The sequence below is a fragment of the Salvelinus fontinalis genome, unplaced genomic scaffold (assembly GCF_029448725.1).
Source record: "Salvelinus fontinalis isolate EN_2023a unplaced genomic scaffold, ASM2944872v1 scaffold_1302, whole genome shotgun sequence".
Taxonomy (NCBI): Eukaryota; Metazoa; Chordata; class Actinopteri; order Salmoniformes; family Salmonidae; genus Salvelinus; species Salvelinus fontinalis.
In genome coordinates, this window is record NW_026601511.1 from 19,734 (window position 1) to 47,317 (window position 27,584).

The 27,584-nt window shown below is 43.5% G+C and overlaps 1 protein-coding gene across 1 annotated transcript; it reads right to left on the reverse strand.

Annotated features, from left to right (window-relative positions):
- Positions 1–688: 688 nt before the first annotated feature.
- Positions 689–27,525, reverse strand: LOC129848970 (interphotoreceptor matrix proteoglycan 2-like; the record flags this gene model as incomplete). The annotated part of the gene is made up of 15 exons (XM_055916053.1): positions 689–2,031; positions 2,396–2,467; positions 4,162–4,241; positions 4,963–5,161; positions 13,310–13,498; positions 13,613–13,823; positions 14,949–15,168; positions 15,448–17,165; positions 17,403–17,604; positions 19,572–19,633; positions 19,933–20,189; positions 24,565–24,585; positions 24,714–24,772; positions 26,721–26,882; positions 27,098–27,525. Coding segments are annotated over 14 exons (3,842 nt in total), but the record flags the coding sequence as incomplete, so codon positions are not given.
- Positions 27,526–27,584: the final 59 nt, after the last annotated feature.

The window sequence follows — 27,584 nt, forward strand, 5'->3', positions numbered from 1 at the left end:
GTTGGGTTGGGTTAGGTTGGGTTAGGGTTGGGTTAGGGTTAGGTTAGGTTAGGGTTGGGTTAGGTTTGGGTTAGGGTTAGGGTTAGGTTTGGGTTGGGTTGGGTTAGGTTGGGTTAGGGTTGGGTTAGGGTTAGGTTAGGTTAGGGTTGGGTTAGGTTAGGGTTAGGGTTAGGGTTGGGTTAGGGTTAGACATGTTTTGTCCAAGATCACCAACAGTGTTGGACTTTAATCACTGTAAGTCATTGTTACTTTAAATCATGGTAAGCCTCTACACTGAGCAAATATCTTTCTTAAGTGTGACCTTAGCTGTGTGGTAAGGTTACTTGTCACTCTGTATTTAAGTGAGCTACTGGCTGTGTCCAACGCAGGCAGACTGCCAATCTCAAAGATTACCTAAACGTCAACTTCATTCAGCATGGAGCGATCTGTGTGCCAAGAATGTTTGCACCTCAAATATACAGAGCAAAAGCAAAGGAATGTTATTGACATTGGCCACTTTACTTTCATCCCAGAACAAACCAATACTGTACAGTAACTCAATATTAGGAAGGTGTTCCTAATGTTTGGTGTACTCAGTGTACAATGATATCAAGGCTTGATAAATATAGATTTGCTTGATAAAATGACATATGCATTATAATATTGTAAAAAAATATTGACATTTTTATTACAAAAAGTGTCTGTTGGCTTTCAACCAGTAAGTCTAACATACACAACACAGATCATAACACCATTGTCTTGTTAATCTCTGAACTATGAGAAAACATAGAAAACACATCAACAGAGACAACGTGCACATTTAACCCCTTTTTCAACGGGTTGAGGACATTTGGTTCATCAAAACATATGGATGAATACAGTCGACTCCTGATATATACAAAGGCTTGGGATGGTCATGGTTGCTTGGGATCGTCATGGATACGTGGACTAACCCAAAGCAGCAGATATCAGATTTGAGAAATGAGAAACCCCAGAGAAACATGTCTTCCTGGGCTATTGGCTACGGCCAAAAGGGGTTACTAACAATCACAATTCCAGTATGTCAATCTATACTCATTCCAACAGTTAAATACACTATCAATTTATGTCTACACAATTGATTATCTACAACTTTTTGCCAAAACCATGTTCAAGTAAGTACAGCAACCAGGATATTTGATCATTTCAGTGGAGGCTATATAGCGTTAGCCTGTGCCATCCAGTCAGTACCCACTGGGCACAGATGTCAGTTCTACGTATAGTTTTGATTTACATTTGGTTGAGTTGTCGACTAACGTGAATTCAATGTGAAATCAACAAAAAATGTCACCAAGTCATTGGATTTAGGTTAAAAGTTAGGTGAAAAGAAATCTGAAATTCTCTTACGTTGATTTCTTTTTTTCTACTCCAAACAGTTCAACTTCATCACATTGAATTTGGGGGTTGAAATTACGTGGAAACAAAGTTGATTAAACCAGTAGTTAGTTAGTTTCCATGCAGGACAGTAGCCTTCCAGTGACATCCAGTGAACTTCAAGGGTCCTGCCAGCAGCCGCGTTACGCTTCAGGACACAACACCCCACAATGCTAACTGAAACCAAGTGAAGGCACTGAAGAAGACCACGTTTAGGGCAGGAAGGGACCCACACGTCCAAACTAACTAAGGACACAACAATTGAAGTCTGTTTGTTCACAGATTTGTGCAAGTAAGAGGTGCAATGCAGCGAACCTTGTTGACAGTAACTGTATCTAGATGTTTGATGGCTAGCTGAGCAGGAGGCTAGCTCATAGGATAAGGTGATGGCTGTGATAACCGAAGAAAAAAAGGAAACAACAAAAATAAAAGTATTTACAGCGCACTCCACCTTTAGAAAAAGACCAGGTCATAGAAACAGAGTCAGTGAGACGTTGCAACAGCACAACACATCACGCCTCAGAGAGAAGACTTTAAATATCCATCCTCTTCATCTGGTCATTCTGCAGAGTCCATCAGAAGCACCATGGCAACAGAAGACACTTTCCTCTTTCTCAAGTCAAAGACAAAGGCATGTTTCTGAAAGGAAAGAGAGAGTTTACAGCTTAAATGTAGATAGTTTGTAATCTATCAGAAGGGAGTTTTACAGCTTAAATGTAGATAGTTTGTAATCTATCAGAAGGGAGTTTTACAGTTTAAATGTAGATAGTTTGTAATCTATCAGAAGGGAAGTTTACAGATTAAATGTAGATAGTTTGTAGCTATCAAACCCAGCTACGACAGCACACTGTGGCTTACTACCATCTACAGCCAATATCGCAACAACTACACATTGCCTATCGGAATCAATGACAATATAGTACAAAAGTATATTTAAGACAAGCTAAGGTTAAGGTTAATTCTATGACCATTCTAGACATGTCAGGAATCAAAGAGAAAGTACCTTGAGGTTCACAGTGATCAGCTGGCTCTCCAGCATTCCTATGCTTCAGAGCTCGCTCTTCTGTCCAGCGCTCTGTCAGCACACACACAACACAGTAGATTAGATTGAGGCTTTTGACAGTGACCGATGTGGCTCAAAATTGCACACAAACCACACTACCGTACCCAACACTTAAACCCTGGGGATGCCTGTCAACTTTAAAATGTTATTTTTCTGCCTCGAATAGGGATGTTTGATGCGGCCTATGAACTGTCTCCAACCCGCTCCCTTCGCTTGGTCTGTTTGCCTCCTCTGACTGGCTCTACACAGGCCCAAAGCCTATTATCCTTACTGGGTTTCCTTCCATCTGCCTTTCACAAAGACTCTGTCTATTCTCTTTGTACAGCAGACTGGCCGTCGTATCTCTAGATCAGAAGTGTACCTGAACTGACCGTCCTAGCTATCCCAGTTCTGACTGGCCCAACTCTTCTCCTTTTCCACTGTTTACAGCTGGGAAGGAACTTAACCAGTATCAAAGCTGGGACAGAGACTGAAAAACTGTTTCTATCTCAAGCCCATCAGACTGTTAAATAGCCATCACTAGGTGGCTTCCACCCGGTTACGCAACCCCGCACCTTAGAGACTGCTGCCCCATATACATAGACTTGAAATTCCTGGCCACTTTAATTTTGGAACACTAGTCACTTAATAATGTTTACATATTTTTACTTTACTAATCTCATATACTGTATTCTATTCTACTGTATTTTAGTCAGTGCCACTCCGACATTGCTCATTCTAATATTTATATATTCCTTTAATTCCATTCTTTTAATTTTAGATTTGTGTGTATTGTTGTTAATTGTTAGATACTACTGCACTGTTGGAAGCTAGAAACACAAGCATTTCGCTACACCCGCAATAACATCTGCTAAACATGTGTAAGTGACAAATAAAATGTGATTTGACTTGAGTATTTGGCCATCCTGCAGTGGTGTTTTTGTCTGGAACTTAATACCTGGAACAGGTGAATGACTGACACCCCCACGGCCCCAGCTGCTTGTGTCTCTGTCTGACTTGCAGGGCACTCTAGAACCTTCCATACTCTAGAACCGTCCATACTCTAGAACATTCCATAGAAAAAGACAGACTATGGTCTGCATCTCAAATAGCACCCTATTCCTTATTAAAGTGCACCACTATAGACCGGGGTCCATAGGGCTCTGGTCAAAAATAGTGCACTTTGTAGTGATAGTGTGCCATATTGGATGCGACCATAAGTGAGCTGACACAAGGCCAGTGAAACAGAAACTCTACAACTGAATGTCTAAATAGCTCCACTAATGGTTTTGGAACAGGTAGTCTGGACTGGAGACGTTTCCTGTATAGAGGTTCTCATACTGTGTGAAGTGTGTATCCTGCTCCAGTCACACCACAGGCAAACAGACAGGCCAGGCCAGACAGAAAGGCCTCCTGTAGTCTGCTGCGTTCTAGTCTGCTCTGTTCCCTTTCCAAGGTCTGAGGTGACCATGACCATACAGAGGACGTGTGTCCTGTCTTGTCCTCCCAGCCCCAAGGTAAGGAGAGATTTGACAGTCTGAACCCTGGCTCACCGCTCAGCACTAACCACTCAGCACTACGCTGAAAGTACATCATCTCCAGCTAGCTGGAGGTTTAGTGTATCAGGTGGGTCAGCCTACTGTAGTCTGGCTATACCCACCACCATCAGACAGACAGACAGACAGACAGACAGACAGACAGACAGACAGACAGCATCAGCAACTCACACTTGATGCTGCCGTACAAAGTCTGCAAACTGACGGTCTTTGGCACACAGCTCAATTATCCTTAGGCGGTCCTGAATTTGCTGTGTGAGAGAGAGAGACAATGAGAGAGAGAGAAAGAAAGAAAGAAAGAAAGAAAGAAAGAAAGAAAGAAAGAAAGAAAGAAAGAAAGAAGAGAAAGAAAGAGGGAGAGAGCGAGATGTAGGGGTAGAGAGAGAGAATAATGTTGTGGGAAAGAGAGTGAGTGAAAGAGAGAGAGGAGAGAGAGGGGAGAGAGGTGTGTGAGAGAGAGAAGAGAGAGAGGTAAGAGAGAGAGAGAGAGAGAGAGACGGTTATGTAACATTAGGGGTTGATGTAAGGCCGGATGGATTTGTGTTGGTTTCCATACTGCCTGCCCAATGCTGGTGTCTGGGCTAGCACTCCTCTGCCACCAGAAGCACTGAAGCTAAAGACTCAGGGTGAAAATAGAATCTCATACACACGTGTTACAGTGCCTTATTTACACCTAAAGTTGATTGTTGGTAACACTTCGGGTTACCTAGATCCTATATCGCAATACTACATGTGTGTATAATGTACTCCAGTGTATAATTGCCAATTACTACTAACAGTTTTACAGTACTTTACACTTTAGCTCTAACCTTCTTGTATTTACTTGAAAAACATCTTGAACAACGTTAAGATCCCTGGAATGATCTGGAATGATCTCCATAGAAATCCCCCAGAGAGCCAGTCTGTTGCCAACTGTCTGTCTCTCTCTTACAGTCCTCCCAGCAGTCAACCACTCAGACAGCCTCTACGTACCTCTCTGGTGAGCTCGGAGTTGTCGTAGATTTGGAGTATCTCGTCACTGCAGAAGTCCACAGAGGTGTCTGCGCTGCCCGTACTGTGGTGCGGCACGTCATCTTCGTACCGTCTGTAGTACTCTGCCGTGGCCACATCACTCTCATACATGGGGTTGAACTTGGTGGCTCTCTCTAAGGATGGCACACTGTCCCGATCTCTGTGAAACAGGTAGGAGAGGGGCATCGTTATTAAGAAGGCCCCTTTCAAAAAATGTAGAACTAAGAACAAATATAGCCCTTGGTTCACTCCAGACTTGACTGCCCTTGATCAGCACAAAAACATCCTGTGGCGTATTGCACTAGCTTCGAATAGTCCACGCAATATGGAACTTTTCAGGGAAGTCAGGAACCAATATACACAGTCAGTTAAGAAAGCGAAGGCTAGCTTTTTCAAACAGAAATGTGCATCCTGCAGCACTAATTCCAGAAAGTTTTGGGACACTGTAAAGTCCATGGAGAATAAGAGCACCTCCTCCCAGCTGCCCACTGAGGTTAGGAAACACTGTCACCACGATAAATCCACGATAATCGAGAATTTCAATAAGCATTTCTCTACGGCTGGCCACGCTTTCCACCTGGCTACCTCAAACCCGGCCAACAGCTCTGCACCCCCCGCAGAAACTGGCCCAAGCCCCCCCCGCTTCTCCTATCAAATCGGAGGGCCTGTTGTCCAGACCTCGGGCAGTCTCTTTGGGGGTGCCACAGGGTTCAATTCTCGGGACTGACTCTTTTCTCTGTATTTATCAATGATGTTGCTCTTGCTGCTGGTGAGTCTCTGATCCACCTCTAAGCAGACGACACCATTCTGTATACATCTGGCCCTTCTTTGGACACTGTTAACAAACCTCCAAACAAGCTTCAATGCCATACAACTCACCTTCCGTGGCCTCCAACTGCTCTTAAACGCTAGTAAAACTAAATGCATGCTCTTCAACTGATCGCTGCTCGCACCCGCCCGCCCGTCTAGCATCACTACTCTGGACGGTTCTGACTTAGAATACGTGGACAACTATAAATACCTAGGTGTCTGGTTAGACTGTAAACTCTCCTTCCAGACTCATATTAAGCATCTCCAATCCAAAATTCAATCTAGAATCGACTCCCTATTTCGCAACAAAGCCTCCTTCACTCATGCTGCCAAACATACCCTCATAAAACTGACTATCCGGCCTATCCTTGACTTTGCTGATGTCATTTACAAAATAGCCTACAACACTCTACTCAGCAAATTGGATGCAGTCTATCACAGTACCATCCGTTTTGTCACCAAAGCCCCATATCTTACCACCATTGTGACCTGTATGCTCTTGTTGGCTGGTCCTCGCTACATATTCGTTGCCAAACCCACTGGCTCCAGGTCATCTATAAATCTTTGCTAGGTAAAGCTCCGCCTTATCTCAGCTCACTGGTCACCATAGCAACACCCACCCGTAGCACGCACTCCAGCAGTTTATATTTCACTGGTCATCCCCAAAGCCAACATCTCCTTTGGCCGCCTTTCCTTCCAGTTCTCTGCTGCCAATGACTGGAACGAATTGCAAAAATCACTGAAGTTGGAGACTTATATCTCCCTCACTAACTTCAAGTATCGGCTGTCAGAGCAGCTTACCGATCGCTGCAGCTGTACACAGCCCAACTACCTACCTCATCCCCATATTTATTTTTGTTTTTTTCTGCTCTTTTGCACACTAGTATTTCTACTTGCACATCCTCATCTGCACATTTATCATTCCAGTGTTAATTACTAAATTGGAATTACTTCGCCACTATGGCCTTACCTCCTTAATTCATTTGCACACTGTATACAGATTTTCTATTGTGTTATTGACTGTACGTTTGTTTATCCCATGTGTAACTCTGTGATGTTGTTTTTGTCGCACTGCTTTGCTTTATCTTGGCCAGGTTGCAGTTGTAAATGAGAACTTGTTCTCACCTGGCCTACCTGGTTAAATAAAGGTGAAATAAAATACATTAAAAAAAATATATGTGTTGAAAACGATGGAGGCAGGAACATTTTCTCTGGTGCAATAGAAAGGTGGCTGATGACACACCACTGAGAATGATGTGTTCTGTCTACTTACCGGTAATAATGATGAACAATAACATTTCAGCCTGTACGTGCGGTGCGGCCAAGTGAGTCACACATACAAACACAAACACACCCACAGCCGTATGGGGTTGGCATGATACGTGATGACCTATGCCAGTGGGTGGGAAGTGACATTGTGTCCTGTCCATTCTAAACAGGATGGCAACCTGATATCAACCTACGTTGGCATGCAACACACAGACAGACACATGATGTTATTCTGTTGTACTGGCCTGTACCTAATGATATCTCTCTCTCTCGCTCGCTCACTCACTCCTTCACCCTCTGTCTCGGACTCTCTTTCTTTCTGTCTCCCTCTTTATTTCTCCCTCTCTCTATATATATTTCTGTCTCTCTCTCTTTATTTCTCTCTCTCAATTTCTCTCTTTATTTCTCCCTCTCTATTTCTCTCTTTATTTCTCCCTCTCTATTTCTCTCTTTATTTCTCCCTCTCTATGTCTCTCTATATTTCTCTCTATATTTCTCTCTTTCTCTCTCCCTCTCTATTTCTCTCTTTATTTCTCCCTCTATTTCTTTCTTTATTTCTCTCTATATTTCTCTCTCTATTTCTCTCTCTTTCTCTCTCCCTCTCTATTTCTCTCCCTCTCTATTTCTCTCTATATATGTCTCTCTCGCTCTCTCTCTCTTCCTCTCTCCCTCTCTATTTCTCTCCCTCTCTATTTCTCTCGCTCCCTCTCTCTTTATCTCTCTTTATTTCTGTCTCTCTCTTTATTTTTCTCTCTCTTTATTTCTCTCTCTTTCTATTTCTCTCTCCCTTTCTCTCTCTCTCCCTCTCTATTCCTCTCTCACTCCCTTTCTCTTTATTTCTCCCTCTATTTCTCTCCCTCTATTTCTCTCTCTCTCCCTCTCTTTCTCTCAAACCTCTCTGTCTTTATTTCTCTCTCTCTTTCTCTCTCTCTCTCTCTTTCTCGCTCTCTCTCCCTCTCTCTTTCTCTCTCTCTCCTTCTCTCTCCCTCTCTCTTTCTCTCTCCCTCACTCTTTCTCTCAACCCTGTCTTTATTTCTCTCTCTCTCCATCTCTCTTTCTCTCTCCATCTCTCTTTCTCTCTCCCTCTCTATTTCTCTCCCTCTCTATTTCTCTCCCTCTCTATTTCTCTCCCTCTCCCTCTCCCTCTCTCTTTCCATCTCTCTTTCTCTCTCCCTCACTCTTTCTCTCAACCCTGTCTTTATTTCTCTCATCTCTCCCTCTCTCTTTCTCTCTCCCTCACTCTTTCTCTCAACCCTCTCTGTCTTTATTTCTCTCTCTCCATCTCTCTTTCTCTCTCCCTCTCTATTTCTCTCCCTCTCTCTTTCTCTCCCTCTCTATTTCTCTCCCTCTCCCTCTCTCTTTCTCTCTCCATCTCTCTTTCTATCTCCTGCACTCTTTCTCTAAACCCTCTCTGTCTTTATTTCTCTCTCTCTCCCTCTCTCTTTCTCCCTCTCTATTTCTCTCCCTCTCTATTTCTCTCTCTATCTTTCTCTCTCCCTCTCTCTTTCTCTCTTCCTCTCTATTTCTATCCCTCTCTACCTCTCTCTTTCTCTCTCCCTCTTTATTTTTCCCTCTCTCTTTCTCTCTCCCTCTATTTCTATCCCTCTCTATTTCTCTCTCTTTCCCTCTCTCTTTCTCTCAACCCTCTGTCTTTATTTTTCTCTCTCTACCTCTTTCTCTCTCTTTATTTCTCTCTTTATCTCTTTATTTCTTTCTCTCTCTCTCCCTCTCTCACATTCCTACCACAGATGAAGTTTCATTGTGAGTTCCCCGCTGCCTGTAGCTCACTCCAGCTGCTGCTCCATATCTGTAATAAACAACATCTGACAATCTGCGCTGTACTAAATAAAAAACCTTCGGCACAAACATGAATGTCATTTCCCTTTTGGAAATGTTTTGTTAACTATACATTCCAACCATTGAACAGGAAGTGTTGTGGACTGCAGCTCCATCAGATACAGTCTTTACATTATACAGTACGCCATGTTCCATCAGCTAAACACTCATATGAGAAACACCCTGAACTGGTCAGGAGTCCAATCTAGCAGTCTGTGGACAGTTTATTGGTAACAGTGGGAGACTGTAGGGCGGGGCTGCTAGAAGGGCCCATGGTGCTAACATGGGCATTGGCCCAAGGTCTATCTGTCGAGACCAGGCCTTGTGTCACTAGAAGCAGGCAGGCTAAACTCAGGGCAGCTGCCGAGACACACACTGATTCATAAAACAATCACACGCCTACACATGGTAGCATGCACACACACACACACACACACACACACACACACACACACACACACACACACACACACACACACACACACACACACACACACACACACACACACACACACACACACACACACACACACACACACACACTGTTGATCCTGCAACTCAGGGCTTCTAAATACAATCAGCACTGTTTTGATACTTCTCAATAAACATGTCCTGAATGGTTAATCAAAAGTCTGAGACGCTAATCACGCTCTCATAGTTCTTTCTCTCAGACAGATTCTCGGTCAAGCACCCCGTTAACGATGCTCAAAGCTTCACTTAACCAAAACATTTTAGGACAACCATCTACATTTATTTTCTGTCTACACACCAGTATAGTATTTATTAACCCAGTTAAGTACTACTACATACAGTACCAGTCAAAAGTTTGGACACACCTACTCATTCAAGGGGTTTTCTTAATTTGTACTATTTTCTACATTGTAGAAAAATAGTGAAGACATCAAAACTATGAAATAACACATATGGAATCATGTAGTAACCAAAAAAGTGTTAAATAAATCAACATATATTTTATATTTGAGGTGCTTCAAAGTAGCCACCCTTTGAATTGATGATAGCTTTTCACACTCTTAGGATTCTCTCACCCAGCTTCATGAGATAGTCACCTGGAATGCATTTCAATTAACAGGTGTGCCTTCTTAACCTGTTGGGGATGGGGGCGCTGTTTAGACTACTTATGCTAATTTGGCTAATTTTTTAAACGGCTTCCCACAAAATCCTTGATCGTACAATATGCATATTATTATTATTATTGGATAGAAAACAGTCTATAGTTTCTATAGGAGTTGAAATTTTGTCTCTAAGTGGAACAGAGCCCATTCTACAGCAATTTCCCTGACATGGAGTCAGATTTGAGAAATGTTGGCCACTCTTCTGAAGTCATTTAAAAGGGCACTGTCGTTGCTATGACTATACGGACACTTCTTACGTCTTCCCCTGGATGCCTTTACGTGATGACGATTCCAACGGGCTCGATTGCTCGTTCACAGGCCCTACAAATGAAAAAACCCTGAAGCTAGTCATTCTTTTGGAGCTGCGTAACGCACGTGCTGGACACCGACCCGCTCCTGTTCCAAGCGTTAGTTTAGCCTGTTATATTTCTCCGGTCATCTTTTCACTCGTTATAGGAGTTAAAAACATCATAAGGTAGTTAATTTAAAGCGTTTTATAGCAATTTATATCCGTTTAGTGCGATTTTGGGACATTTATTTTTGCAACGATGTGAAAAGTTGGGCATGCTTTTCAGTTCATCCCGAACTCAGTTGACATTTCCACATGGCAAGAGGACAGCTTTCCACCAAAAGACGATTTCTCCCAAGAAAGGATCCTTTGCCCAAGATACTGATGGAAGAACAGCTCAAGGTAGGACATTTTTATTATGATAAATCGTGTTTCTGTCGAAACATTTTAGTGGCTTAGGACGCCATGTTTTTTGACGTAGCTTCGCTTGGCGCAAACTGTATTGAAAAGTAAGGATAAATTAAAAAATGTAATAACGCAATTGTATTAAGAATTAAATTGTCTATCAATCCCTGTCCACCCTATATTTTTTAGTCACGTTTATGAGTATTTATGTATAAGAGTAGATCACTGTCTAAGTGGCGCAAGGACATTTTCTGACCAGCTGAGCTACATTTCACATTGTCTAACCATGATTTTGGTGGCTAAATATAAACATTTTCGATCAAACTGTATATGCATGTTGTAATGTGATGTTACAGGAGTGTCATCGGAAGAATTCTGAGAAGGTTAGTGAAAAAATTAATATCTTTTGGCGATGTTGACTTTTATCGCTCACTTTGGCTAGAATCAATGCTGGGCTGCTAATTGCTATGTGCTAAGCTAATATAACGATTTATTGTGTTTTCGCTGTAAGACACTTAGAAAATCTGAAATATTGTCTGTATTCACAGGATCTGTGTCTTTCGATTCGTGTATGCTGTGTATTTTTACGAAATGTTTGATGATTAGTAGTTAGGTAAACACGTTGCTCATTGTAATTATTCTAGTCCATTTGTGATGGTGGGTGCAATTGTAAACTATGCCATATACCTGAAATATGCACTTTTTTCTAACAAAACCTATCCCATACCATAAATATGTTATCAGACTGTCATCTAATGAGTTTTTTTGTTGGTTAGGGGCTATAAATATCTTAGTTTAGCCGAATTGGTGATGGCTACTGGTGTTGGTGGACAAATAAAAGATGGTGGATTATGCTAATGTGTTTTTAGGTAATAGATGTACATCTTTACATATTGTGTCTTCCCTGTAAAACATTTTAAAAATCGGAAATGTTGACTGGATTCACAAGATCTGTGTCTTTCATTAGCTGTATTGGACTTTAATGTGTGAAAGTTAAATATTTTAAAAAAATATTTTTTTTGAATTTCGCGGCACTGGTTTTTCAGTGGGGGGGGGGGGGGTGTGCCGCTAGCGCCACGCTGATCCTAGACAGGTTAAAAGTTAATTTGTGGAATTTCTTTCCTTCTTCATGCGTTTGAGACAATCAGTTGTGTTGTGACAAGGTAGGGTTGGTATACAGAGGATAGCCCTATTTGGTAAAAGACCAGGTCCATATTATGGCAAGAACAGCTCAAATAAGCAAAGATAGACAACAGTTCATCATTACTATAAGACATGAAGGTCAGTCAAAATGCAACATTTCAAGAACTTTGAAAGTTTCTTCAAGTGCAGTCGCAAAAACCATCAAGCGCTATGATGAAACTGGCTCTCATGAGGACCGCCACAGGAAAGGAAGACCCAGAGTTACTTCTGCTGCAGAGGATTAGTTCATTAGAGTTACCAGCCTCAGAAATTGCAGCCCAAATAAATGCTTCACAGAGTTCCAGTAACAGACACATCTCAACATCAACTGTTCAGAGGAGACTACGTGAATCAGGCCTTCATGGTCGAATTGCTGCAAAGAAACCACTACTAAAAGACACCAATAATAAGAAGAGACTTGCTTGGGCCAAGAAACATGAGCAATGGACATTAGACCGGTGGAAACCTGTCCTTTGGTCTGATGAGTCCAACTTTGAGATTTTTGGTTCCAACCGCCGTGTCTTTGTGAGACGCAGAGTAGGTGAACGGATGATCTCCGCATGTGTGGTTCCCACCATGAAGCATAGAGGAGGAGGTGTGATGGTGTGGGGGTGCTTTGCTGGTGACACTGTCAGTGATTTATTTAGAATTCAAGGCACACTTAACCAGCATGGCTACCACAGCATTCTGCAGTGATATGCAATCCCATCTGGTTTGTGCTTAGTGGGACTATCATTTGTTTTTCAACCGGACAATGACCCATCACACCTCCAGGCTGTGTAAGGGCTATTTGACCAAGAAGGAGAGTGATGGAGTGCAGCATCAGATGACCTGGCCTCCACAATCAACCAACCTTAACCCAATTGAGATGGTTTGGGATGAGTTGGACCGCAGAGTGAAGGAAAAGCAGCCAACAAGTGCTCAGCATATGTGGTGAACTCCTTCAAGACTGTTGGAAAAGCATTCCAGGTGAAGCTGGTTGAGAGAATGCCAAGCGTGTGCAAAGCTGTTACCAAGGCAAAGGGTGGCTATTTGAAGAATCTCAAATATAAAATATATTTTGATTTGTTTAACACTTTTTTGGTTAGTACATGATTCCATGTGTTATTTCATAGTGTTGATGTCTTCACTATTATTCTACAATGTAGAAAAAAGTCAAAATAAAGAAAAACCCTTGAATAAGTAGGTGTGTCCAAACTTTTGACTGGTACTACAGTTATTAGGCAAAATAAGCCAAAATATTATCAGATGCCATTACTCTACAAGCAACATTGAGGTGATATCTTAAATAACCATTACACATCGTAATTCATCTGTAAATACAAGAGGTCAGGTAAATAATCTGATTTACTCCTTCCTCTGGGTTTATGAGTCTGCTGCTTACCGTAGAGGATCCTCTGAATCCTCCTTGTCATAACCGTCCCTCAGAGTCCTGGCCAGGAAGAAGATTGCCCCAGAGGCCACCAATAGGAAGCCAGCCACCGACGCTATAGCGATGCCCACCACCAGAGGTTCTGACACATACTCCTCACAGTGTTCCCCGCGGTACCACCAATTCTCTCCTACACGACATCTAGAACCACACAGAACAGCATTAGAACCATATGCATCTCAAACACACACATGCACACACACATCCCTATAGTGAATTCATCATGTCAGTGTCCTTAACTAAACTCCCACCCACCTGCAGATGGCTCCCTTGCCAGGGATGACATCACACTTCCCATCGTTGAGACAGAAGTCCTCCTGCAGGTCACAGATACTCTGGCACGGCAGTCCGTCCACGCTGAAGTAACCCGCGTCACACACACACTCCGCCTCCCCGGACCAGCGGTTCACCGTGCACATCGAATACTCATTACACGCTTGGAACTTGCAGGGGTTTGCCTGGTTGCCTGGCAACGACAAAGAAAACATAAACAAACGTGTTTTGTGTGACCTCAGTTCTACCATCTGAGAACCTGGTGACTCAGGGATGGGGGTTTGACTGTGCTGGTGATGGTGGTTAAAGCCCACTAATTCTAAAATAACACATAAATACACCACAAAAAATATATGTTAGAATGTTTCAGACTTTAGTCGTAAATTGGCTGATGATGACGTACCCAGAGCACTTAAGTTGTCACTATCGGAACATTCTAGAAAAGAGCTAACTATTCTAACCCTAACTCTGACTCCAACCTTAACTCTCTAACTCTAACCTTAACAAATACCTTGTCTTTTTCTAATCTGACGCCCTGTGGAGACCTTACAGTAATGTGTGACATGATTAAGCATCAGTGTTACAGTAGATGATTATGATTGGCTCAGACAGATTACAACACAGATTATACTGTAACGACCCAGCCGGCCTTATAGAATAGCACCATGGTGACTCATCCTCATTATGACACATACTGTACAGTACTGTTGCTGGTCACATTTTACATCTGCCCAGACGAGGGTTGCAAAATTCCCAGGTTTTCCAGAAGACCTGGTTGGAGGATTCTGGATTTCCTGCTTAATCCCTCCTGATTCCTGGAATCCTCCAACTGGGATTTTGGTAAATCCAGGGAATTTATTGAAAGTTCCCGGAATTTTGCAACCCTAGCCCAAACAGAAGTGTCAACCACATGAGATCACCATCCCCGGGGCCACAGTATCAAAGCCATTGACACATTGAGATCGTTATGCTATTTTTGTGGGCTCTTTGAGTTACAAAGTGTTGAGAAAACAACTTGCTTCATAACTAGAGAGTCATCTCACTTCAATGACTCAATACAGCAATCTCCTGCTGATGTGTTAATGTGAGAAGTTTGTGTTAGGTCAGCGTGCCATTGCTTCTGTTGTCGACTTTCACATCTTTCAAGATCCAATAATGAAACCCACCTATAAAAGATCATCCACCAAACGGACATTAGTGTCAGGAAATGCTTCACAACAATGAGCAATTGTTGACATGATTTCATAAATTTCCTACTCTCACTGCAGAATAACATCACTCAAGACTCAAGTATAACTTGTTTGCAGCTGAGGTTTACCTGATTCCACATCCAGTGAGTATTTGTCTATGGCCAGGTTCATGGTTTGGAAGGCTGAGTTAGCGAAGTCCTCTAGGATAAGGTAGACAGTGTTGGTGACCCCCCGAGAGACGGGCTTCCCGAACTTCATCCTGCTGTTCACCACGATGCTGCCGTTACGGAAATTCAGGATCTCCAGGTTCTGGAAGTTGCTGAGGTTGGACTGCAGGTAAGGGACGAGCTACAGACGAGAAGGAGACATTGTTACTTTATGCTTCCCCAAAACACCAAGATATACTGTATCCCACAGGTACTGTATGACTTGTGACAAATCCAATAACAATGGAAACAGTTCATTAGAAAGTTCTACTGCAGAATCCATTATATGCAACATATTACAATATTCACAGCAATGAAAATGGTCAAATGGACTTGAGTAGGCCGTCTCTACGCATACTGAACATTAATTTATGGCCCCCATACCCCAATGTTACTGCAGATAACCCCATATATCCTTTACCAGTTCGAGGAACCTCTGCTCCAGGGCTTTGTACTCTGTGGAACTCTTGTTGAAGAGGTCCTCAGAGAACATCATGTTGGTCACCCTCAGGCTAAAGAACACCATCAGATCCTTGCCAGGGCTCTTCGCCATGGCGATGCTGCCCACGTCTGATCCGTGGGCGATGCTGGAGTACCCACTGCTGTCCCCGTCCATGTGACTCATTCCGTCATACACTTCGAAGGTGAGGTCAATTTCCGGTATGGGGGAGTCTGGTGCGTAGTCTCCAACCTCTTGAATTGAAGTGCCGACTTCTAGTTCGTATGTGTCGTGAGCTGGGGAAGGGGGTGCTGGCGCCATACTAACATCTCCTTCTTCAATGCTAACATCTGACTCTTCTGCTGCCTGAAGCAGGTTTTCTGTGGGTCTGAATGTTGGCTGGAAGAATGGAGGTAGGATCGTTGGGGCAATTTCAGGTGTCTCAGAGATTTCAATGTCACCATGTGGTGCTATTTCGGTGGTGGCTGGATGGTGTGTGGCTTCCTCCTCTTCCGGTACAGAGTCAGATATACGAGTGAAGGGAGATTCCTTCTCGGGGGATAAGATGCTATGAGACTCTATGACTTCCGGGGCTGCTGTACCTGCAGCCACAACAAATATTTCATCTTCAGCTAGGTCCTCCTCTGAGATGTCAAGGGATGGGAGTAGTGTGGCCAAGGGCTCTGCGACCTCCGCCCCCTGTTCCTCCAAGATCTCCACCTCTCCGTCTTCATCCTCAGGATCGGGCACCAAGAGTAAAGGTCTGTCGGTGAATGCTTCGATCTCTGGTGGTTCGGCGGTGATCATATCGAAGATGGACTCCTTGACTGTGAACAGCTCCATGTCTATGAAGGTAGGTGACTCTGTGACTGTGGGGAGTTCAAGCTCTATTGGACTGGTTGGCTCCGACAGCTCCTCAACAGAACCATGGGTCTCAGCTGCTGGCCCTTCCAACACGAGGGCCTCAGTGGTGTAAAACTGAGGATAGGGATAATCAGTGACTGGTGCTATGATGGTGAATGGTTCGCTTGGGTAATAATCGTCATACATCCCAGAGGCCTCCAGCGTCTGTATGGAGAGCTCCACGGTCAGGGTCTCTGCGGTCCAGAACACAGGGGCTTCAGCGGTGGTCGTGTAGTCAGGTCGGGTATTAATGTCTTGGGTCACAGGCAGTCTGTCCAAGAAAGGCCGTTGTGGCTCTTCCTCAACTGGGGCAGATTCTGGATGGGACTCAAAAGGACCCATATCCTCTGGAGATTCAGTCAGGACAGATTCTGGATGGGACTCAAAAGGACCCATATCCTCTGGAGATTCAGCCAGGACAGATTCGGTGATCTCTTCCCCCTTCTCCTCCTCCTTCTTCTCTTCCTCCTTCGGTTCCACTTCTGGATCTGGTAAATGCACCTCCCCCACCACAGAATCCTCCTCCTCCTCTATGTAGTCCGTCTCCTCAGTTGTCACGGGAAACCATGGCAAGACGTCAGCCCCTTGGTCATCCCCAGAGAAGCCGGAGCCAGAACCAGCATCCAAATCTGTGTCTACTCTGGGAGGTGCCGGGACCGGGGCCTCTGTGGTCTGTGGTTGTGAAGGGGAGGAGGTAGAGGAGCCTCCAGCACCAACCACACCATCCCCATCGGGAGTATGAGAGTCTTGCTGAGTGTTGCTGAGAAGAAATCCCTCTTCTTCAATATTTCCATTATCTAGAAAAACAGGAAAAACACATGTTGTTACTGGAACATGGAATCTCCCTTCTCTTCAGTGAAGGGAAACAGAGTGAAAACACAGAATAGAGGAGAATCCATGAGGTTAACAATGGAGAAATGGTTTCAAATCTCAGATTTGAATGTGTTTTTTTGTGTTGTGTGTTACTGTGTGGTTGACAGTATTCAAGGTGATGTGAATGTCGTGATTTAGGAGGTAGAAACAGGACTGCTCACTCTCTGCAGGGACAGCAGTGGTGCTGGGTAGCAAGGTGGTTTCATCCAGAACGAACACATCATTTTCACTGGCCACAACGCTCCCGGAGCCTTTCAAAGGGTCCATAGGAAACAGGAAATCATCCTTCTTCAGGAAGATGTTGCTGACATCCAAGTCTTGGCCAGGAGCATCTGGTGGTTTCTCAGCAGCCAGAACATTGTCCTGACACACCAGGAAGAAAAGACAAAGGTTGATAAAAGTGCCATGACATTATTCTTACATTCTACTAACGTAAGAGAAATGTACGTCTAGTAACTCACACTTAAATTAACGTCCACGTGTATTGTTGTCTACCTTTAGCCTGAACGGGAGGCTGGCAGACACGGCAGACATAGAAAATGCCAAGAATATACCTAGATTAGGCTGGCTAGAGGAAAGATAATCCTAAATCCTCTATCTATATGGGAATTGCCTGGATGATACACCTGGGCTGGCCATGCCCCAAGGATGGACACACGCAACTACAGTACATAGAACTACATAGACTTACATAGACCTACATACACCAACCCATGCATACATAAATGCAAAAATACCCACATTTTCCCATGCACAGATCAAAAAGCGCATGCATAGGATGACAGATATGATCACGTATACATTCAATAGTCCTTATAGAAGTCAAAGTGGAGAAAAAAATGATCCTCAACATCTTCAATGAATTACAGTGGAAATTCATCCTTCTTCTATCCGGACTAACTTCAGTGGAAAGACATTGTACTGGCACGCAGAAGATACATTTGGACACAAAAGCCGGCCCTCTGTGCCTCCCAAGCTGCAGCTGCAGATTAGTTGTGTTTTTCTCTCTCACAAGGTTGAGTTGTAACAGAGTGTTTTTCTCTCACAAGGTTGAGTTGTAACAGAGTGATTCTCTCTCACAAGGTTGAGTTGTAACAGAGTGATTCTCTCTCACAAGGTTGAGTTGTAACAGAGTGATTCTCTCTCACAAGGTTGAGTTGTAACAGAGTGATTCTCTCTCACAAGGTTGAGTTGTAACAGAGTGATTCTCTCTCACAAGGTTGAGTTGTAACAGATACAGATGTAGCCCTTGATATGTGTACTTCACAAAGTAAATATTCAGAAACACAAAATACCTCACGATAAACTAAATCTGAGTGAAATTCACATATACATCGCTAGCAACAGATGCCCTATATGGATGAATGGAACAGTACAGGCCTTTTAACCTCAACATATGTTCTGTATTAGTATGTCCTGCTCAAGGGACAGAGAAACACACACACACACACACACACACACACACACACACACACACACACACACACACACACACACACACTTCATCTTCCACAATGAAAATGGGCTTCCTGCAAACAGCCATGTGACTTAGTGAGACCGTCAAACCGGGTTGTGTTCACACAAATGAGCAGAGCGTCATTGTCTTTCACCACAGGATAAACAAAACGTTGTGTTATGCCCAAAGGACAACAATAAAGCTCTGTTTGGTCAAAGTGGACCCGTTTAATAACGAATGGACTTCAGATGTGCTTATCTTTATTAACTACCAGTAACTGCCTTGTGCCTGTGTTAGACCCCAGGACGCTTGCCATTACCTGAGAGAACGAGAGAGAACACATGGTAGGCAAGACAAATTGGACAACGCCATTCAGCCAAAACAGGATTGTAAATCACTTTAATAAAGGGATGAGAAAAAATAGGAAAAAATTGAGGGAGTAAATTCTGAGATTATTAAGTTTGTTCCAAGTCAAATGTGTATTTGTAATTACAGTCTATGAGAAAAGCGGATCATTCGGCATAATAAATTCATATCATATTTCCACTCAAACCAGATTTCTTTCGATATTTCTCAGTGATTGAACACAACTGTTTGCTTAATATGGCATGCTGACTTGCGTCTTGAGAATAGTTTTGTGGAAAATGGACTTGACTATTTTTACAGACTTTTACTGAACTGAGACAGCTGGGTATGAATTCCATTTTCCAAAGCAACTTTAGCAACAAATGACATTCATTTTAGTGTAGCCTACACACCAACACACATTGAAGTAGCAATGTCATCAACTACATATTCAGTTGACTATATTGTTAAACGGATGCGATACACAATGTTCCATCAGGACAATGTGGAGCAGTGAACTGACACTCACCATCATGTCATTGGACTCTTCTGGTTTGGTGGTGGGTCTCCCTCCCAGAAACAAGTTATCAACTGGAAAATAAAACAGTCATACACAAATCAACTGGAGAACCCTTTTACCTTTTCACACAAATCCCAGGACTAAAGCCTTATTTAGCAGTGGTCGCCTGTTCCTGGAGCGCTCCTCTCTGAGCAAGCTTTTGTTTCAGCACTAACACACTTAATTGTACTAGATCAACTAATCCTCAATACTATTATTATTCTGGTTAGGTGTGTTAGTTCTGGGCTGGAATAAAAGCCTCATAATGTAGCTCTCTAGGACCAGAGTTCATGACCCCCTGTTCTACAGTTTTCCCGGTCTGTAGACCTACCTCGCTCTAGGTGCAGTGAGTCAGTGTCTGCATCCAGAGTGGTGTTGCTCATGAAGTTCTCCTTGTGCAGGGCTTCAGTGATGTAGTTTCGGAAGTCTGTTATGGTGTAGACCACGGTGGGGCGTTCAACAGCATCACGGTAAGACTTCTCCACCACGTTGGACTGGAGGTTGATGTAGTCCATGGTCTCGTTACTGATGCCTGCCCCGTCCACCTCCAGAGTCACTGCGTAGTGGACTACCACAGACAACATACCCCTAGAGGAACAACATTCATTTGAGAGAGAGAGAGAGAGAGAGAGAGACATTGAGTAACAGAGAGACACATTGAGGAACAGAGAGAGAGACACATTGAGGAACAGAGAGACACAATGAGGAACAGAGAGAGAGACACATTGAGGAACAGAGAGACACAATGAGGAACAGAGAGAGACACATTGAGGAACAGAGAGAGAGACACATTGAGGAACAGAGAGACACAATGAGGAACAGAGAGAGACACATTGAGGAACAGAGAGAGACACAATGAGGAACAGAGAGAGACACATTGAGGAACAGAGAGAGAGACACATTGAGGAACAGAGAGAGACACATTGAGGAACAGAGAGACACAATGAGGAACAGAGAGAGACACATTGAGGAACAGAGAGAGACACATTGAGGAACAGAGAGAGACACATTGAGGAACAGAGAGAGACACATTGAGGAACAGAGAGAGACACATTGAGGAACAGAGAGAGAGACACATTGAGGAACAGAGAGAGAGACACATTGAGGAACAGAGAGAGAGACACATTGAGGAACAGAGAGAGAGACACATTGAGGAACAGAGAGAGAGACACATTGAGGAACAGAGAGAGAGACACATTGAGGAACAGAGAGACACAATGAGGAACAGAGAGAGACACATTGAGGAACAGAGAGAGACACATTGAGGAACAGAGAGACACAATAAGGAACAGAGAGACACATTGAGGAACAGAGAGAGAGATACATTGAGGAACAGAGAGACACATTGAGGAACAGAGAGACACATTGAGGAACAGAGAGAGACACATTGAGGAACAGAGAGAGACACAATGAGGAACAGAGAGAGACACATTGAGGAACAGAGAGAGAGACACATTGAGGAACAGAGAGAGACACATTGATTAACAGAGAGAGACATTGAGGAACAGAGAGACACATTGAGGAACAGAGAGAGACACATTGAGGAACAGAGAGACACAATGAGGAACAGAGAGAGACACATTGAGGAACAGAGAGAGAGACACATTGAGGAACAGAGAGAGACACATTGATTAACAGAGAGAGACATTGAGGAACAGAGAGACACATTGAGGAACAGAGAGAGACACATTGAGGAACAGAGAGAGACACATTGAGGAACAGAGAGACACAATGAGGAACAGAGAGAGACACATTGAGGAACAGAGAGAGACACAATAAGGAACAGAGAGACACATTGAGGAACAGAGAGAGAGACACATTGAGGAACAGAGAGAGACACAATAAGGAACAGAGAGACACATTGAGGAACAGAGAGAGACACATTGAGGAACAGAGAGAGAGACACATTGAGGAACAGAGAGAGAGACAATAAGGAACAGAGAGACACATTGAGGAACAGAGAGAGAGACATTGAGGAACAGAGAGACACATTGAGGAACAGAGAGACACATTGAGGAACAGAGAGAGAGACACATTGAGGAACAGAGAGAGAGACACATTGAGGAACAGAGAGAGAGACATTGAGGAACAGTGAGGGGTGCCCTCATCTTGGATAAGGTTGCATGGCTCAAATGTCTCAAGTAGAAATTATTGTTACACTTTACTTAGAGCCCACAGGTATAATGAATTATGATTCAGTCATAATGCTCTCATAGGGATCACAAGTGATTCCCAGTCTGTTGAATAGATGCCACATAATAAGACATCATGTCATGTTGGACGTAATAAAACATTATAAGAGCTGACAAAACACTTAAAAGAAGTCATAAAAATTAGGGAAAGTGCTGTGAAAACATAATTAGTGATTGTGTGAATTTACAGGGTTGGTTAAATAGGTCCTAGCTTAGAGGTCCTAGCTTAATTATTACAGAGGTCCTAGTTTAGGCACAGTGCAGTCAAAAATGTGATTTTCCTGTGTTTTATAGATATTTCCACACAATGAGGTTGGAATTTTACTGTGAAAATTATGATAATGCCCTTTAAGTATAAGAGCTGTTTAAAAAGACAGTGTAACGGTCGTCAGAGTCGTTCTCCTCCTCAGACGAGGAGGAGCATGGATCGGACCAACACGCAGAGTGGGTAGTGCTCATGATAATTTATTGAATCGAAATTGAACACTAACATGAAACAAAATAACAAAATGAATACAACCGACAACAGTCCCGTGTGGCACGAATACAAACACGGAAACAAACACCCACAACACACACGTGAAACCCAGGCTGCCTAAGTATGATTCTCAATCAGGGACAACGATTGACAGCTGCCTCTGATTGAGAATCAAACACGGCCGAACACAAACATCCCAACATAGAAAATCACACATGGTCAGGGCGTGAGTTGGGTGGGTTTGTCTAACTAAATAAATACAAGACAAAAGAAAACAGGTCAGGAACGTGACAGACAGCCTGAAATTTCTGCCTTTGTTGGTGGTATGGAGCTTATGCCTTTCCATGGTTAGATCACCATGCGGTCAATTATTTAATAGAACAATTAGAGAGTTTCAAACCTCTCTGCCAATACCAGCTAGTTTTCAGTTTTCCCCTCCTAACTCAGACCACTCCCAGACAGTCCTAGGGAAATTCTCGCTTGAGAAATTGTTCATTGCTAAGAAGATATTTCTGTTTCTTTTTGACTATTTTAACTGAAAATAATCACAGTAAGGTACATAATTGTTACCCAGAAATCATTTGATATTGAAATAAAAACGTCTGCATTGGACCTTTAAAGTGGTCCTAGCTTGGAGAAGCTATATCCTAATCTAGATAGTGTGATCTGAGGCATACTATTTCCCCCTAGTGTGGGAGAACCTGGTCAGTTTATGACCATCTTCACTTTCTCCCCCCTGACAGCCCAATTCTCCTTCAGCTCTAATTCCCTGGCAGCTCCGTTTAAAGGCTGCATGCTAACAGGGCTTTATATGACCTGCAGAACAAACTGTGGAGAGCCGAAGGTGGTTTAAAGGCCTCACTGCTCGCAACGTTTCGTTTTCCACGATGCCAGTTTGTAGGGAAACCAGTGCGGGGCTAAACCCGCGGGGGAGTCTGGCCTGGAGCCTCTGTACTGGTTGACAGTCAGGAGAAAATTGATCTTGTCATAAAGCTCTGCCTTTAATCGCATCATCATGACTGGCAGGGGGGCAGCGGGGTGAGCGATGGGGCTTACACCAGCTAGGGGGTGATTGACCATTGCAAGGCCATTAACTGTAAATTGGAGCAAAGTCCATTGCAGAACTCGTGTAATATAAAGACGCCAACTTAGAAAACACATAGAAGTCCAATGTGACATGGAGCCAAAAGGAATCACACGTGTTAGCTTCGTTTATTGTGCTTTTCGTGTCTGCAATGGTGCCGATGCACGGAGCTATAATGATTGACAGACATTGGAAGTATGCTTGTATTGCTGGTAAACATAGTGTGGAACAACTGTTCTGAAGACTGTGGCAAGCAAGCAGAAAACATCTAACCATGCAGTAGGTACGGTAAAGGCTTGGTTCTTTGGCTGAGCCAGACACAGATGCACATGCATTTCCCATTAGTAGATATACATGTGAGATAGACTCAGTGGGATTTGGGTTAGCTCAACTGTGCAGTCATAATGGTTGAACTGGGAGTGATAGCATTGCAATGAGATGGATTTATCATGCTCCAGTGCACTTTCACACAGGTATCTAGCCTGTTATTACAGCACTCTCCAGGACATCATCAACTGTACTGTGTGTGTCAGTGGTCGTTGTCATGGATTTAGGAGCCATAAATCCTGACATGGGAACGCATTAACAGTAACCAGGTTTCCAGCCATCCTTTTAATGTGAGTAAAGTACATGTTGGATAAAAAATGTCACGACAGGCCTGATGGGAACAGCAAATCTGTCGGTAAATCTGTCGGTAAATCTGTCGGTAAATCTCAAAGGTGGGAATTCATTATGCGAGATATGGCGGTGGAAACGCCTTTATGTGAATATATTGATAAATATTGAGGGTCTTATTCTGGTTGACATGATGATCGATGCTTGGCTGGCTGCCGTTTGACAAATAAAAATGATTATCCATAACAATCTCATCATTAAAGTAGCCTGCTGTATATGACATCTGTTGGCTAGAGTGCACATGCCAAAGTCATAGTGAGCACATTCACTACATAACGCAACATTTGTGGTGAAAAAATACATCATTAGAGTTGTGAAGGAAACCCATTTAACTTGGATTTTTTATTCAGTACATGGGAATTTAACCGCAAAAGTTATTTCCATGTGCACTACATCATCACGCACAGCGTTTTATCTGCAACAAGCATGTGGTTTTTATGCAGATATTAGAATATTTGCATGAACATCTGTAGCCAATTGGATGTAAACCTTGTGAGACAGTCATTTGGGTCAGAAGAAAGAAAATATGCTTACCTTTGGAGGTCCTTCTGAGGCCTGGACACATTTGGAAAAGACAAAGAAATATTACAACTTGATACTGAAATAGCATATTGCCTGTTCAATTAAATGGGATGATTTATAGGTAGTAGATCAATGGATTTATAGCTGTTAATGACGCTTACCTGAATTCAACTACAAAGACCTTCTTGAATCCTGGTAACCTTTCAAATGCATCTTCAATCTAGATGAGAACGATGAAAAGAAAACACACTAAGTTAATTACCACGTCAAGTTGGAGCTTTTCGCCTCCCGGGTGGCGCAGTGGTCTAGGGCACTGCATCGCAGTGCTAACTGCGCCACCAGAGTCTCTGGGTTCGCGCCCAGGCTCTGTCGCAGCCGGCTGCGACCGGGAGGTCCGTGGGGCGACGCACAATTGGCATAGCGTCGTCCGGGGTAGGGAGGGTTTGGCCGGTAGGGATATCCTTGTCTCATCGCGCTCCAGCGACTCCTGTGGCGGGCCGGGCGCAGTGCGAGCCAGCCAAGGGGGCCAGGTACACGGTGTTTCCTCCGACACATTGGTGCGGCTGGCTTCCGGGTTGGAGGCGCGCTGTGTTAAGAAGCAGTACGGCTGGTTGGGTTGTGCTTCGGAGGACGCATGGCTTTCGACCTTCGTCTCTCCCGAGCCCGTACGGGAGTTGTAGCGATGAGACAAGGTAGTAATTACTAGCGATTGGATACCACGAAAATTGGGGAGAAAATGGGATAAAAATAAAAAAATAAAAAAATAAAAAATTGGAGTTTTTCTCAGGAGAATGAAAAAGATCCACCCTGTTCGCCAGACATGCCTGCATCTACACCAGTACTGTGAATCCTTTACGCCACTAGTTAGCAATATCATTCTCAGTCCAGGATCACATAGTATGATCAATTACTGCAGTATAGACAAAAATCAAGTCAGTCCCCTGTCCTAGTCTGTGTAGTGGCTGTCTGTGTGCTAAAGCTATCCTCTAGGATCTGTGCCACCTCCCTTCTTTCCCCTCTTGGCCAGGAGCAGTAAGGCTATGTCCTGTTGTTTTCTTATTCATCCTCTCTGTATGTCTGCATCTCAAATGGCACCCTATTCCCTATTTAGTGCACTACTTTTGGCCCGGCCCCATGGGGCTCTGATCAGGCCCTGGTCAAAAGCACTATTGGGAAATAGGCGGCCATTTGGGACACAGCCCATGTCTATAACTAATGGCCTCTGCTCTGACATAAACTCTGGCTCTGCCGGAGAAAAGGCCAAAATGTGAGGTGGCAACATCCAGCGATGGGAATACACCGTCCGTCACTGTGCGTTCCCAACAGAGGACATGTTTCCAGAGCTGTCACACTGACTGGTGGACCTCTGATTTTCCCAGGCAGCTTTCTTCCTGTTCTTTAGTGAATACAGTATATAGCTGGCAAGCCCAAACAACCAGTACAACATTCGAAAGCTGATAACAGTAAATAGATACAGTAGAATATATATATATATTTCATCCTCTTCCGAACTTTCTGTTTGTACTCTGTACACGCAAAAGTTAATAATGTAAAATACACTGTACAAAACATTAGAAACACCTGCTTTCCACGACAGATGGATCTTTTATTGATGTCACCTGTTAAATCCAGTTCAGTCAGCGTAGATGAAGGGGAGAAGACAGGTTAAAGGATTTTTAAGCCTGGAGACAATTGAGACATGGAGTGGGTATGTGTGACATTCAGAAGGTGAATGGGCAAGACAAATTATTTAAGTGCCTTTGAACGGGGTATGGTAGCAGGTGCCAGGCACACCGTTTTGAGTGTTTCAAGAACTGCAACGTAACAGTTTCCCGTGCGTATCTAGAATGGTCCACCACCCAAAGGACATCCAGCCAACTTGACACAACTGTGGAAAGTACTGGAGTCCACATGGGCCAGCATCCCTGTGGAACGCTTTCGATACCTTGTAGAGTTCATGCCCCAATGAATTGAGGCTGTTCTGAGGGCAAACGGAGGTGCAACTCAATATTAGAAAAGTGTTCCTAATGTTTTGTACACTCAGTGTACATCCTGTATGTCAAAAGTAAGGAAACAAAAACAAAAGCGGGTGTCAAAAACGACGGGACCAATCAATTGCTTTTACCAAGAGCCTGTACAGGGACAGGAGTATACCAACTTTACTGTACCTTATGGGTGAAATGTTTGACCACGCGTTGGTAGTAGAAGCTAGAGGGGTCTCTCAGGCCGTCGTTGTAGTTCTCTCCCTTCAGCTGGATGCTGAGTTCCACCACCTGCTCCTTCATGGGTGTGAAAGGCCTCGTCATGATGTCCTCGATCTCATTGCCCAGCTAAACACAGGACACAAAAACAGATCACAAACAGCTCACATCATTACAATATCACTTCACTCACATTCATTTCAGTAGACAGTGTCTTTAATCTATAGCTGATGCACCTCTCTTATTGTGTGTTTAAGAAGGCTTCTATCCTTTATGATGTAACAATTTGATTATTGAATCTGTATTTTATTGATTGTAATAATAATAACTTCATCATTGCTTACCGCATTTTCCACCTCTGTTATGATATCTTGAATCCCTAGGAAGTCATCATTTGTTTCTTCTGGTTCTCCTGTGACCCTATAACGATCACCGTTATTGTTCTCCTCTGCATCCCTATAACGATCGCCATTATTGTTCTCCTCTGTGTCCGTCAAAATTCCAGTTTCAGTGGTGACCTCATGAGTAATCTCCACAGCAGCCTCCTGTGTCGCCTCTGGAATGGACTCACCTGCAGCCTCTGTGGTTATCTCCGCTGCAGCTTCTGAAGGCTCTAGAATGATCTCTTCGGAAGCCTCTTCTGTAGTTTCTGTAATTATCTTTTTGGAAGCCTCTTCTGTGTCTTTTGGAATGATCTTGTCTACTGCCTCAGATGGGACCTCTTCTGAAGCCTCTGGAGTTTCCTCCTCTGAAGGTTCTGGAATGTCCTCCTCTGAAGTTTCTGGAATTTCCTCCTCTGAAGGTTCTGGAATTTCCTCCTCTGAAGGTTCT